Source organism: Cynara cardunculus (genome assembly GCF_001531365.2).
Source record: "Cynara cardunculus var. scolymus isolate 2C chromosome LG 10, CcrdV1, whole genome shotgun sequence".
NCBI lineage: Eukaryota > Viridiplantae > Streptophyta > Magnoliopsida > Asterales > Asteraceae > Cynara > Cynara cardunculus.
Window position 1 is genome coordinate 3,093,890 of NC_037537.1, and position 15,186 is coordinate 3,109,075.

The 15,186-nt window shown below is 37.1% G+C and overlaps 2 protein-coding genes across 3 annotated transcripts; one reads left to right on the top strand and one right to left on the bottom strand.

Moving 5' to 3' along the window:
- Window positions 1-56: 56 nt before the first annotated feature.
- Window positions 57-12,233, top strand: LOC112519630 (trafficking protein particle complex subunit 13-like). 2 transcript variants are annotated; one of them, XM_025127841.1, is made up of 12 exons: window positions 57-380; window positions 995-1,079; window positions 2,082-2,212; window positions 2,327-2,429; window positions 2,555-2,569; window positions 3,786-3,931; window positions 4,043-4,238; window positions 4,656-4,730; window positions 9,500-9,616; window positions 9,899-9,943; window positions 10,371-10,469; window positions 11,831-12,233. In XM_025127841.1, the coding sequence occupies exons 1-12, from the start codon at window positions 91-93 to the stop codon at window positions 11,846-11,848; spliced, it is 1,320 nt and encodes a 439-aa protein (XP_024983609.1). In that variant the 5' UTR covers window positions 57-90; the 3' UTR covers window positions 11,849-12,233. The 2 variants fall into 2 exon arrangements, with proteins under 2 accessions (XP_024983609.1, XP_024983610.1); XM_025127842.1 differs by lacking the exons at window positions 9,899-9,943; window positions 10,371-10,469; window positions 11,831-12,233 and adding an exon at window positions 9,173-9,243 and having other exon boundaries at window positions 9,500-9,580.
- A 1,547-nt stretch (window positions 12,234-13,780) lies between these two features.
- Window positions 13,781-15,120, bottom strand: LOC112519234 (stem-specific protein TSJT1-like). The gene is made up of 4 exons (XM_025127251.1): window positions 14,847-15,120; window positions 14,518-14,758; window positions 14,308-14,428; window positions 13,781-14,110 (listed from the first exon to the last, which is right to left on the bottom strand). Exons 1-4 carry the CDS (start codon window positions 15,050-15,052, stop codon window positions 13,920-13,922), a joined length of 759 nt encoding a protein of 252 aa, XP_024983019.1. The 5' UTR covers window positions 15,053-15,120; the 3' UTR covers window positions 13,781-13,919.
- Between the last annotated feature and the right edge of the window lie 66 nt (window positions 15,121-15,186).

The window sequence follows — 15,186 nt, forward strand, 5'->3', positions numbered from 1 at the left end:
CCCCTCCAACTTCTATATTCTTTCTTCATGATCTCTGTAACATTCAACCCGAATTCTTCTAGAGAGAGAAAGTAGAGAGAGAGAGAGAGGATGAGCAGCACACAGTCGTCACACTCGCTAGCATTCAGGGTGATGCGGCTATGCCGGCCGACGTTCCACGTCGAAACCCCACTCCGATTCGACCTCACCGATCTCATCATTGGTGAGGATCTCCTCGACGATCCATCCGCCGCACCTCACCTCCTCCGTCTCCTCCAATCCCAGTCCACAGCTATTGACTCCTCCACTGATCTTACCTACAGTAATCGGTTCCTCCTTCGTGATGGTCTCTCCGATGCCATGGGCCTTCCCGGTATGCTTGTCCTCCCTCAAGCATTCGGGTAAGAGTCATCTTTTACACGCAATTAACTAAACAGTCGTCACTGCTCTTTTACATAGGTTATATCTTCGTGAAAAACTTGTTCTTCTGAATACAAAATTGTTACGAATTTTGTTGCTATTTAAGACCGTTTGTTTACTTTTTTTGTGATTGTTGATATGAAAAGTTGATGCAGTTCTACTTCCCCCAAAGATAGCAGCTTATTTCTTAGCATTGCCTCTGATTTGAGTTTCATGTCAAAACTGTCATTCTGTGATCCTTTCCTTGTACGTATTTAAGAAAAATTAAATTCTAAATCCTGGTGCTTGATGTGAAGTTCAATACAGCCTCAAGCTTTTGTCGGGGAATCTTCCACTTTCTGAGCTAGTTGAGACTTGTGAAAGTGAACAGCTCTGATCAAATCTTCAGGAGAGCTTACTCTTCGTTTCTTCATAAGAAAAAGAAAAAGAATCCATTTTCTTTTAAGATTTCATGTGGCTTTTGAAGTTGCAAGATTAGTTTAGTGAATCTCAAACCTCGCAACACCCGATTTTTTTGGGACTGATGAAGTATAATTCTGTTAAATTGGATGCATGTTAGTGAGATTTTGTTTGATCTGTTTGTGTGGGTTTTTAGGGCCATATATCTTGGAGAAACATTTTGTAGCTATATAAGCATCAACAACAGCTCCAGTTTTGAAGTGAGGGACATTATAATAAAGGTGATGTTTCTGCTGTGAAAACCCCTTAATTTCATTTGGTCATCTTAATTTTAGCATCATGTACAGTGTTTAGGAGATTGCAAAACTTGAGAAGCTTTTTTTTCGGTGTATTATTAGCATCTGCTCAAAGATCGCAAAGTATATTCTGAAAAAAGAATATGTGCCCACAAGGGACATTGGTGTCCCGTTCAACTTCTTTTTTGTGGTTTTTTATATCTGAGCCGTCCTATGCAGAGCATTGAAAAAAAGAAAGATACTGGAAACTAAAATTACCTATGTCAGAAGTGAATATGGTGTGACAAAAGCCAAATAGGGTCTGTTTGATAAACATACAACCTCAAAACCCTAGTTGTCAAATTTATATGATCTGGATTTGAATCTTACAATTCAAGTTGTTTCATGAAGCACACACTATGAATCCCAGGTCTCAGACTTGGTACAACCCAAGGTCATCATTCCTGAATCAGCGCAGGGAAAAATCCGCAAGTAAAGTAAATGAGTTAGGAAACTGAGTGCCATCCGAGAATCTTCTTAGTCATATGTGAAGAATCTTGTTTGAGTCACCATCTTATTGCCAAATGAAATTGTATTATATGATTCTATGCAATTTACTCTAGAACTCTTACCTTATCAATGTTGTATTGTTGATTTTCTGTATTTATAGCATACAAATAGAAATGTTCTTTTGTTGGTGTCAGTGACGTTCTAACAAGTGATGAATGGGATATCATGTTTTTGTGACCAACAGTATGTATTGGTTTGTGCATCATTGGCGTGCTTATTTTTTGTGTTTTGCATAAGTACTATATAATATGGTACAAAAAGTTGAAGTAAATCTTTATTATGATTCATGAATTGATAATCATGCTTGAAACCAATAAAACTCATAATTATGGCAATGAGTTTTGAATTGATGCTGATAATGCAATTTAACTTTTATCTAATTGCTAGTTCAGCTTAAGAAAATATAAATAATTATTGAACTGATTGATTTGACCACAGGCAGAAATACAAACGGAAAGGCAGAGGATACTGCTTTTAGATACTACCAAAACACCTGTTGAGACGATAAGAGCAGGAGGACGCTACGATTTCATTGTTGAGCATGATGTCAAAGAGCTTGGGCCACACACGTATGTCATATATTTTCAGGGTGATGTCAGATTTAAAGTTGCTAATGTGCTTTGGTTTTATTCTATCATACAATTGTATTCTAATCTCACCATCTACCTGTTGTTTGCAATCAGCCTGGTCTGTACTGCTCTATATAGCGATGGTGATTCTGAGCGGAAATATCTCCCTCAGTATTTCAAGTTTATAGTTTCAAATCCACTTTCTGTCAGGACAAAGGTACCACTCTTAACTCCTGAAATTTAGGCCAAAGAAGTGTTGATCTTAAAATAGGTCTTGCGGATCTTGTCATTACATCAGTCTACATCTTCAGACATATTGATGTTGCATACTTTCTTGTGCAGGTCCGTGTTGTGAAGGTAAGTTGGCTTGGTTAAAAGTACGTAGGCGCAAGTCCGTAATCTGCCTATGTAAATGCTTAAACATTTCAAGACTTGGTATAGATACTTTTCTTTTTTTGTGTATTGTGAGTCGCATAAGTTGTTATGCTAGTTGAACACCTCCTAAAACTGGAAAATCTCTGGTCTCACAGAATGCAGGCCATTTTAGATATTGAAGCTGAGGAGCATATGCAGCTGAGTTCAACCATTGCCTAATTCATATGTTTAACAATTAGATTTTGTATCAATTTGCATTTTGGCAAATATGATATAGCGACAATAGGCGGCAGATTTACCTGTGATTATTATTGCTGTCTTCATTGTTTTTTGGAACAGAAGTTATCATCTTTACTATCAAATCAGTTAAATTACATGCATGATCAAGTCAATGTGGGCATTAATTGTGGTGCAATAGCGGATTGCGGTCCTGGGGAGAATAACCGTTCCAAAATAGCGGTGGTTTGTAGCGGTGCCGCAAATAGCAGCTCCATTCACCGCTATTGCACCGAGATTTGGTTTTGCAATAGCGGTCCGCTATATCGCTATAATTAAGTCCATGGGCCTTCAAGTTTTTAGAACATTTGGAGTTCTATTGATAATAGTTTATGGTCTTCTACTTTAATATCCTTGAGCCAGACATTTTAGAGTTTAGTTTGACCTAATAAATTAAGTCCATCGTCCCTCCTTTCTCAGTTTCATCGACTGAACTGAATGAAGTATTGTATGAATGCTTTCAAGCTCGGCTGCTGTTGCTCGACCCAAGCTAATCGACTCCACTCCTCAACCTCGACTACACTCCTTGACTCCGACCTTGACCTAACGACTTGATCATTCCAGCCTTCTCAGTTCTTACTTCACTTCTGCCCTGTTTCTGACTTCTAAATTCTGAACTGGGTTGCAATTAGCACATTTAGTCATTTATGAGCTCTATAAACTCTATTACTATGTTGCTTGTGTGGTTTGAAACTGATTGAATTGTTTGACTTTATATGTATTAGGCATACAGTATAGTAAGTTATATAACTAGTATTTAATTTATGAACCTATTTTTTTACCGCTATCTAACCGCGATAACCGCAATTGCAAATCAAGGTCCCGACCGCTATTTCCAAATCGACCTTGTTAACTGCTTAGGTCAATGGTATTTGTTTTTTTGACATTTTCTTGTGATCATTGATTGCCTTCTCCGTCTCAGGAAATCACTTACTTGGAGGCTTGTCTAGAAAATAATACAAAATCAAACCTGTATATGGACCAAGTGGATTTTGAGCCAACCCCACAATGGAGTGCGACGTTACTAAAAGCTGATGACCACCATTCTGAGAAGGATGCTTTGACGAGGTTGCATGAATTAATAAAATTATTGTACACTAATGCGATTGTAGTTACCAAGTGAATGCTAATTTTCAATACAACCAACTTACACTTTAACTTTAATCTCGAGCACAACAGAGAGGTATTCAAGCCACCCATTCTCATTAGATCTGGGGGAGGAATTCACAACTATCTCTACCAATTAAAATCGTCAATGGATGGATCTGCACCAACAAAATTTGAGGGGAGTAATGTCCTTGGTAAACTTCAAATAACATGGCGTACAAATCTGGGGGAACCTGGGCGCTTGCAAACACAACAGATAATTGGCAATGTAAGTCGACTTGCTTGAAAACAACCTTAACAATGCTACTTTCTCTGGTAGACTCTTTAAGTCTTCAACATATTTGTATCTTTTGTCACCGTGGTCAAGCGGATGCAATTGCTATATATAGGGTGCACTTTGCTTTGTATGCTTTTAGAGCTTTGCCATCACGAGCTCTGGTTCGTAGCATGGTGGAGTAGTAATATAATGCTTTGGCATCTCAATTTGTAATAGACTCTTTGATTGTAATGCCATAGAGTGGGTTGTACCAGTTACCTTTCCAACGTCAAACTAGGTCCTAAATATTTTCATTATAGAGTTTGTGGCAACTAGCTGGGTCAAATCAAATGACCTAGTTGTTTCTTTAATATTATAACACCTGACGAGGTTTCTTCAGATCTGATTATGTTTTTCATCATTGTGTAGCCCATCACACACAAAGAAGTTGAACTGAAAGCAATGCAGGTGCCATCTGTCATCATCTTGGAAAAACCCTTCACAGTAAGTAATGCTTTTCCTCGTAATTATGTATGTATGTTTAATTACTGAGTTCAGATAACAGGTAATAGTTAACTGTTTCTCTTCTTGACTTTTTTGGATCATTTCCCCCCTGCGCAACTAGTTTGGGATAAAGGCTTCTTGATGTGATCAATTCAGTTTTTAAACCTTAAGGGGAAAAGAAGCTATGCAGTTAATTGCGGTGCTATAGCAGTGAAATAGGGATTAGCAGTCCTAGGGGAAAAAGCAATGAGAAATAGCGATGGGAAATGGCGGCGCTAATCACCGCAATTGGGCCATTTTGATTTGCAATAGGTGTGTGAAAACCGTAATTAGGAGTTGGGCTTACAGTTGGCCTTTTAGGGGGCTGATTTTGATTTGCAATATTGGTGTGTACACTTGATATTCCTCTCCCATCTCTTCTATTCCAGTCTACTATTCTGCATCTTCTCTTCACGACAACATTGTCTTCCAACATAGATTGCTCGTCATCTCTTCTATTCACATGTTCTTCTGATCATCTTCAAAATATATATTATGTTATGTATACGTTTACATATAATTGTAATTATTATATGAACCTCTATATCACCGCTTTACCATTGTGATAGCCGTTATGCCAAATCACGATCCTGCAACCGCTGTTTCAGATTTTGACCGCTATAACAATTATATACAGCAAAGGCTAGGACTTTCTGGGGTGACATTCAAAGTGAACCGCCAATGGAAAAAGGAGGTTGGTCGAGGCAAAGGGGAATGGTTGTGTTGGTGAACAACCACCTCATGCCCCTATCACTTTTCTCACCACTCTCTCTGCCATTACTATCGTCATCATCGGCATTTTTTCTGTTGTCGTCTCCTCTACCGTCGTTCAGGACACACCAAAAAAATTGGTTGCTGGAACCCAGGCCTAGTTGAGAATAAAAAACCGATATCACAATCAAGCCCAATTCTATAATGTTGATTTGGCCCAAGCTTGTACCAAACTTAACACAGACCCTAATTTTCACGTCAGACCTCGTTTCATCATCCATTAATCGGAGAGGTTGGTTGGCCAATGTTTATCAGAAACTTCCACCATCAATTTCCTACTATTCCTCGTCCACACCTTCAAGTTCTATTCCAGGATTTATGCCAAATTCGACGAAATTTGAGAAGGTTGGCTAACCGCCACCACCATGGTTGCATTTACTGTTGCCACTGTACTCATCACCGTTCTCACCACTATCATTGACGTTCTCCCAACCACTGCTATTGTTATTCCTAAAATGGGGGAAATTCATTAAGAAATTAGAGGAGAAGACTGCGATGGAAGAAAACACAGAACAACTGGACGGTGGTGGAGCTGTAGTCGTGGAACCACAAATCAAGGTACACCTAAACTCTGTGATAGGGTTAATTAATCCAAAAACAATGATGTTAGTGGGCATTATTGAGGGGTTATGTGTAGTGGTACTACTCATTGATAACATTGAGATGGATACCCACCGTTATATATATATATATATATATATATATATTTTTTTTTGATTAGCCTGGATATCCAACCCGCTATGCAAGCCGACTAATCCCAGGGCGACTACCTGCTTTGCAGATAGCCCGGAGTCACCGCATTTGAACCTCCGTGGCCACAAGGGGATTTTTATTCCTCCTTGGATTTGAACCTGGGACCTCCTAGTACTTTTGACCTTTGGAGCCACGCTCAAACCAATCAGGCACCACCCTTGTGGTTCACCGTTATATTTGTAAAAAGGATGGGAACAAAATGGGTGACAACTACGTGGATTTTGCACTTATATTTTTTATTTTAATGGTGATTGTTGTATGTTGTTGTACATTTGGCCTAGTCTATCCAACTGCTGCTGGGATACATAAGTTGATTTTGGTTGAAAATAGAAGAGTAATGGTTGTGAAAGGGGGTTATCATCCCAATCAATATTGAAAAGTTGTTAGGGAGTCTAGAAGAGAAGGCAAAGAATGGTATCGTGGAAGTTACAGATTCTTTAAAGAGTGGAGGAGAGGAACGCTGCACTTGTAAGGAAAAAAGTTTTAGTGGAAGGGGAAATAAGAAAATCAATTGGGAATAAAATGGGTAGTGGGTGGGAAAATAAAAAGTCCATTGGGTATAAATACGAAGGGAAATCACTGGTAAACGGGCTGCTGGGCAGGTTCTTTGGATAAAATTAGTTTTCCACAATATGATTACATGGGGAGTCAGAAGTGGTGAAATATTGGAAGTTAATAGAGAATGAGTTGGCATTAGAGATTGAAAAAACTGAAGGCGTTCAGGTTGAAGAACTCGAATTTTTGGAGTGGCAAAAAGGCAAAATCAGGGGTTGGTGAACCAAACTCACCGAGTTCAATGGCGATGGCATGAGGAAGTCAGGTACAGTGGCAAAATCTTGGAGGGTATCCGATAGCGATCTATGTAAATGCCAAGCTCAATATCGATGGGGGGAATTGGCGATAAGGAGAGGTTGGTTGGAAGATGCTCGTCAGGAATCGCCGCTACCACCACCACCACCACCACCACCACCACAACTAGGGGGTTTTGATATAAAGAGTTTGAATCAATTGCTCAAATTTTTTCCACCTTGAGGACAAGGTGCGGGTTCGGGGGCGGGTATTGTTATACCTAGGTATGGAAGTCAACTGGTCAATATTGGTTGGTGGGTAGGAGAGTTGGCAGGCTGGGGGTAGTATAACTAAAGTAGGTGGCTGTTAGTTAAGGGCATTCTGTTTTTGTCAACACAATTGAGCGGTAAACGGTTTTGGGAGAGTCCTAGGCCTCTCAAATGCCTGTGGAAATTGTAATCATTTGGCTATTTCAAGTAATCCCACCGATTTGGGCATTAGTGTATAACAAAAACCTTGAATCCTCTGTGTCCAAAACTTGAAAAGAAAAGTAAACACTTGACATGGACATGCAGCAGTTTGAAAGGAAAAGGAAATGGAAAAATATAGGAGATAAAATCAAGGAAACACAATGAAGCCTGTGGGAAATTAAACCTAAGAGCTAGCGAGCACAAAGGAAGGATGCTTGGATTTGCCATTTTTTTTTTAAAAACTAAAAATTTTGGTGCATCAGACTTGTATCTTTGTTCAATAAAGTAGATATACATCAAATTCTCTCGGATGTCACATCATAACAAAAACAAGCAAACCAGAAATACTGGGAAAATACTGAACAGGAAACAAAAGGCATGCAGGTGCAGAGATGTACAGCCAACAAGCAGACAGCATAAACAAGCAATGAAGTATAAATATAAACTTATACAGAAGAACAAAAGCAAGGGAGATTGATGCGTAACATAAAGTGTGATGTAGGAGATTAGATAACAAAACAGCAGAACACTAATTATCTGTCGACAATAAGTGTGAATATTTTATGTTTTCAGAAGATCAAAGTAAGCTCTATGATTTCTTTTTGAACTTGATTTCAAGCTTTGAAACCAGAATTCAAAATGACAAAAAGAGGTCAAACTCAAAGGACTTGAACCGTTCAAGAAACAATGAAAACTGTATCTCGCCTGCACCCATGCAATATGAGCCCCAAATGATCTGAATTGTAGCCACACCTGATTCAGTACCCTTATTTAAAGATTATGATTTTACTAGATAATAGGAAGGCGTCACATCCAAGCTGACCTCCAATGTGCTCTGCACCCTGTTTGCATACGGAACTCAGCTCTAAGCTAATTGCCTAAGAGACAAGATCACATGAGATAGAGGGTGGTAGTTGCAGTATCAGCTGCTATCAGAAAAGAACACATTTTTTGTGGAGAGTGAACATAACGATGGTGGAAGGATGGACGGAAGGCAGATTCTCATTGTGAAATGAAAATTAACAGTAAATGATGTGCACTAGAAATGTGATCGTAGCCTAGCCATGCTGCGACCAAGATGAATAGAAGTTGTCTGTTATGAACAGAATAACAAACAAATACAGTAACAGAACAGATGCCTGACCGAATTGTATTTGCTTGAACCAAATGAACCAGAAAACAATGATAATGACAATGAATGGAACTTCTAGCAATTCGAGAGGCCAGTCTCTCCTATATGAGAAGGCTAATAATCTGGATACGTACTAAGGCTACTGCCCTATTATTTATACTAGCCAAAACAGACTAAATACAGGCAAGACCCCTCTCTAACCTCTTCTAGAATCTATAAGGTACTGATGGGCCTGGGCTAGGGTCAATGCATAACATTGTCCACTTATAAGTTATGCTGTTTTCTCATTTGCCTTTTCTACTACACTAAGAGAGGGAAGCAGGAATGGTGTCATGTATTATAATATGGATGATTTTTCATGAGCTTTGAATGGGATGCCAGATGTTCTTATGTTAACTAGCACTTGTGATGTAGAAATTTCACTAAAAATTAAATATCACTGTAATGACATTTGAAATTGACAAAAGAATAATGAAGATTTCATGTAGGTACATGGAAGAAAGTGTACATGTTAAGGCACACATACATTCACGGGTACAGAGATGAGAAGATTTTCAAGGTATAGATATAGAAGATTTTCAGGGGTGTGGATATAGAAGATTCCAAGCCAGAATGTAACCTTTTGCATAGTTGACAGAGAATATATGAACCAATAGATAGAGGTTTTTGGCAGAAAAGTATTTTTAGTTGGTCGGTCCATTATAAGCAATGTTTTGGTTGCTAGTATTATTCAGGCTCTTTTAATCTATTTGAATATTCATTTTTATTTGATGTGCCTATTTGAAATTTAACACTCCACTTTGAGGTTTCTGTAGGTATGCTTGAGTCTCACAAACCTGACCGAGAAGAATCTTGGCCCATTCGAAGTTTTGTTATCTCTAACTGATAACCAAGAGGAAAAAGCTGTAATGGTTAATGGACTTAAAAGGATGGTAAGTGTTTGCTGGATTTCTGTGATATGTATGGTTCATTACTGGTAACTCTTCTTGTTGGAAGATTTTGGTAATTAATAATTTAATGGCTACTAATTGCAATATCTTTCTGGTTAGGTTCTAATGGCTTCATTTTCGATTCATGTGCATCATTCTTTTCTTCATCCTAGATTCTTCAGAAAGTGATTACTAAGAATATATGTATTTGGCACCAATGTTAATCTCATAGAAGCATGCTTTAGGCTTTATGGCGCTAATATGCAATACAACTTTATTGTGCAGGATTTACCTCAGGTGGAGGCATTTGAATCTCTGGATTTTAAACTGGTATATGCTGTACTTATCTTTTAGGTTTTCTTTTCTGCAACATTCAGCAAAGCCTTGTAGTGGAACTCTTGAGTTCATCACGAATGTGATAAACAAAACATGGTTTGAACATTCTGGTTGCATACATATTTAATGTCAAATTCACCAATTACAGGATGGTGATTATAAACTTGAAATATGGTTATCAGTTACCTAAATGAACTTGTATCTAGATTTTCAATTTTATCTCATTTGCATTTCTCTCTTTCGCACACTTTTCACATCAACTACTGTTTGAGGTAGAGGCCAAGTGTGCGTACATATTACCCTCCTAGATCCTGCCTCCAGGGTTGGGTTGGGTTACCTAAATAAACGTTTGTACTTAACGTCATTGTTTATTGCTTTTTTAATCAATGTTAGTTTGTATTCTTGTTTTCGTTTTTTGCAGAGCCTGATTGCTGTGGAACTTGGAATGCAGAAAATTAGTGGCATTACACTGTTCAATACGATGGAGAAGAAAAGTTACGATCCTTTGCCAGATGTGGAGGTCAGTTCACATACTAGCTTATCACCTGTTGTTTTTAGTTCTCATCTCCATCATCTGACATTAAAAGTCTGTAATTTACAAAGGAAAAAAAGGTTTTGTATATTTATTAGAGGGAGGGAGCATTACAGAGAGAAAATAACCCAAACTTAGGAGTTTTTTACTAAACGCTTATCCGGTAAGTGCTTACCGGGCCATTTACCTTACCGGATAAACATGGCAAGGGCCAAGAATCTTACTTGGTAAGAACGATGATAAGGATGGAGAGGCTTACCCGGGTAAATTGTCGCATATGATACCGTTTTAATGGACTACATTCTTACCCAGTAAAGTAAATTATAGCATTGACTCTTATCGATAAGGCCATAAGGGCATAAACGGCCCCTTAATGGTTAAAAAAGATACAAATGTAGTGCGTAGGTATTTTGATTTTCTATATGATTCTTCCTTAGCTACCTCACAACTTGTTTGTAATTAAGCTTATGTTCCTCTCTTTTGTTAGTTATACATCTTCATTTTTCCTCACTCTACTAGATTGGATTGGACCCAAAAGCATATTTTCATTTCCTCCTATGCTAATATCATTATTATCAAAGTAAATGTCCACAATGAAAAATTCATACAGTCTTAGAAATGTGTAATTATTTATTACATCGTTTAATCAACTAAATAACAATTTTACCTCTTATAGTAGAGGTAGCAATGAATTTCTCCATCTTATAATTAAGGATAGAATTGGAAAGGAGTTTGGAACAAACTAAAATAGAAATGTGGACAATTATTTTGGAACGAGTATACCTATATCTATTTTGTGGGCCCCTTAATGATATATACATTAGTTTATTTGTGGGTGCCACAACAGGAGAAATGAAGTTGCAACCCTGGCTTAGGGGCCGTTACCCAAATGCTTACTCGATAAGTGCTTACCAGTAGAAATCAACATTATAATTTATTTTTATCGATAAGATTGTAGTACATCAAAAGGGTATCTTATGCAACAATTTACCCGGTAAGCGCTTACCCAGGTAAGAGTCGTCACCCTCACTTACCGGGTAAGACTCTCCATGATAATCATCGCTCTTACCGGGTAAGATTCTTGGCCCTTGCTATGTTAATCCGGTGAGGAAAAATGTCCGGTAAGCACTTACCGGGTAAGCATTTAGTAAACGGCCCCTTGGTACCATTTACTTGATGCAAGAATAAGTGGGTGGTATATGAAGGAAAATTGTATAAGTGAATGAAACCTAAATGTTTAAAACAAAAAACAAACAGTAACTAATTTCATTTCTTTATATAGAATATGTATGATGTAACAAATTAATTGTTCCGAATCTACCCTTTTCAACATACTGCACTGCCTGCAGATTTTCGTTGATGCGTAATGATGCCAAAAGTTGAGGGCTACCTGTACAATCACATACGGTTAGAGAATACGGCTGCTTTTTGGGTTTCCAGGTCAGCTTGCGTGCACCTCGACTAATCCCCTGTATTGAAGTTCTAGAAAAACTAGTGTTGAGAACATTTTAATTAACAATTCTTTAGACATATTAGTTGCCTGATGAATGAGATAATGATCCATTTGTTGGATCACAACTTGTGTACCCTAGACTTAGATTTTTCTCATCGTGTATTTTACGAGATCGAAATTATCCCAAACCGCAGTATCTGTTTACTAATTCTCAACTTGGAGCATCAAGATATCGGATGCCCAACTTGCAGAGAAAGTAGTCAAAACCGTGATTTTGTATGGAAAAAATTCTTATCCGATAAACGCTTGTCGGGTAACAAACACTTATCAAAATCGCGTTTTGATAGCCAAAAAGGTTATCTGATAAGGGAAGTGAGGCTGGTACTTCTTGCCGGTAAGCGTTTGTTAAAAGCCCCTTGGTGTGTATTTGGCTTCTTGTTTTCAATAATTTAGTTTTTCAGATCTTCCATAAATTATTTAATATGGACCAAGATAATATGTGTATTTTTTTTTTCTTTTATCGTCCTCCGTAAAAAAAAAACTCGTACTTAAGAGAAAAAGAAGGTTCCAACATATACTAAAAAAGAAATTAATGGTCCAACTGTAGACAATCGCCTCTAATTGAGGTTAAAAGCCATATAGTGTTAAGAGGGGGCAAGAGTTGGTAGACGAGTACAAATTGCCCTACAATGTCGTTTAAGTCTTTATATTGTAGACATTGGTATATCTAGATATTGTATGCAAATATGTGAAATTAACCCCATTAAATTACTCTGCAAAAAAAGCTCTTAGAAAAGAAATTATGTTCCAGCATATATTGCTAAAAATAGTTCAAATCTAGTCGACGTGAGACTAACAATCCCTGTTGTTCGGCTGGTTGATCACTAAGAGCATCTCCAATGGTAAAAGTAATGACTTGATGAAAAGGTTAACCATTGGAGCAATAACTTGAAGAAAGGCTTTAAATTCAATAATGCTTCATTTATTAAATACATAAAATGAAATTATTATTATTATTATTTTTAACAAAATACATTATTGGAAAGCGCTTGTAAAGAAGATCAAAATGACATCAATATCGAATATTAAAAAACATAAAAATTTAATATTTTTGTTTCTGGAAATCATAGTTTTAAGTATATATATATATATACAGAAAAGTAACAAGTTATTAGGTTTAGGTCTAGTTTTTCAATATCGTACTGTAATATTTGTATTAAATTGCATGTTATCGTTAAATATTATTTGTTTTAAAAAACGTATTTGGGCTTAAAATAACGACAAATTATAGGAGTTTTATGAAACATTTCAAATAAATAAGATAATTTATGTATGTTTATTAAAAATTAATTAAAAATATAAAAAATGCTTTTAAGTCTTGGAGTAAATATTTGAAGATGGATTTTTAATTAATGGAAATCTGATATGACAAATAGATCAAATCTTTTAAAGAGTTAACCTTTACGGATGCTAAGTTGACAAAGTAATGCAGATTTTGTTACTGTTTTGGCTTGTTGGATGCCACTTGACAGTTAAATAAAATTGTTCTGATTTGGACTGGTGTTGCCTAGTTTTAAAGCATAATCTCTCTGATTCAAAATAGTTGTTTATTTTTATATTTTTTAGTTTGTATTAAACTAAATGTTCTCAATTTTTTACAGTAAATGTGTATTTTCCAATTTTACCCTTAATCATTAGATAAAAAAATTCATTACCCCTTTCAATTATCAAGGGCCGTTAATCCAAATGTTTACCCGGTAAAACGGCATTGTATGCAACAATTTACTTGATAAGTATTTATCGGATAAGATTCTTGGTCTTTATCATGTTCATCTAATAAGATCAATGACCTAATAAGCTCTCATTAGGTAAGGGTTCAGTATTAAAACATAATGAAAATCTTTGAACATGGGAAAGTACAAAATCAAACAATGCATTTATGTAACGAAATCAATTGAAGTGATTCAAGTTTAGAAAAGAAATTGCTAATTAAGAGAATGAAAGGTCCAATGAGCTTCACTTCCAACTCTTGGCATGGTTTGTGTCTTTGAATGGATGTCAACTTTGAATGTAGCACCACACATTGCTCCCTCACTATCAATTCTTGAAATGGCTTTCATTTTCTGTTTTGGATGCTCAAAGCTCATTAACCCTCCTTCGGTGTGGTACATGCACCCTGAAATATCGTCAATCAAGACATGTTAACGGGTTCTTTACGACAAGTCTTTGATCTCGACCAATCCAATATGTTTCTTGGTGTAGGATTGGTGAAGATCGGTACTTGGATTGTTATGTATACATCATAAGAGGGAAAAAAAAAAGACGAAAATACCCTTGAAACCTGTAACAAATAGGAAGAGTTTGGATCCTTACCGGTTGGAAATGGAGCAAATGACTTGAAGCAACTAGACTTTATGACCCCCAAGTCGTCGGAAATTACAACAGAGCCATCAACGGCTATACCCCAGAAAAGCTTCACTCCTCCATCAGCACCCTATGGATTTCCATATTAACGAAAAGTCAGGAATGTCCTCTCTTTTATTATAATATTAGGTAACACGTGGGATGCAAGAAAGAACTTACAAGTGAGATAAAGACAGATTTAGCCTTGAGATCATAAAGTATAAACCCGAAACTACCCTCAAGTTCCTTGAGAACCGAGTGGGCCGGGTATGGGCCACGGTCCCGGAGGGTCTTATAAGCTTGAATGATAAACATGGGCTCATTAGCTAGCTTGGTTAGCCCGTACTGCTTGTTAAGGGCGCATAAGTTGTTTAAACCTCCCAAGAATATGCAGTAGATGTCATCCACGCTACAGAACAACCTGCAAATTAATTAACGCATTTCATCAAATTAAAACACATTTTTATCCAAAAGGGTATAACTCTAAATACTTAAAACTTTACAATTACCTTTGGTGGGGTAGTGGGGTTTGAGAAGAAGGGCTAAAAGCCAAAGAAACATCTCCAAAAGTCATGGAGAGAGCATTGAGATTGGAAGACAAGAAATGGTTCAAAGGGTCTTGTTTTTGATCATGTTGATGTTGATGTTGATGTTGGTGGGATGAGATGAGCTCCTTTGGTGCATTCACCAATTCTTTCTTGAAAATACCCAACATTTTCTTGAAATTGAATATACACAAAATAAGATGATATGGATTTGTAGAGAGTGATTGTAGGAATGGTGGATGTTGGAAGTGTTTGTATATGGATTGGTATTTATAGTGTCATATTTGGTTGGTGGGGGGTGGGG

Excerpts from the sequence above, each read along its gene's own strand:
- LOC112519630 (XM_025127841.1), top strand. The coding sequence starts at position 91 with ATGAGCAGCACACAGTCGTCACACTCGCTAGCATTCAGGGTGATGCGG. Across the intron at positions 4,239-4,655 it reads CACAACAGATAATTGGCAAT|CCCATCACACACAAAGAAGT; the intron begins GTAAGTCGACTT and ends ATCATTGTGTAG. Across the intron at positions 9,944-10,370 it reads AATCTCTGGATTTTAAACTG|AGCCTGATTGCTGTGGAACT; the intron begins GTATATGCTGTA and ends CGTTTTTTGCAG.
- LOC112519234 (XM_025127251.1), bottom strand. The coding sequence starts at position 15,052 with ATGTTGGGTATTTTCAAGAAAGAATTGGTGAATGCACCAAAGGAGCTC. Across the intron at positions 14,429-14,517 it reads AATCTGTCTTTATCTCACTT|GGTGCTGATGGAGGAGTGAA; the intron begins GTAAGTTCTTTC and ends GGAAATCCATAG. Across the intron at positions 14,111-14,307 it reads ATTTGCTCCATTTCCAACCG|GGTGCATGTACCACACCGAA; the intron begins GTAAGGATCCAA and ends ACGATATTTCAG.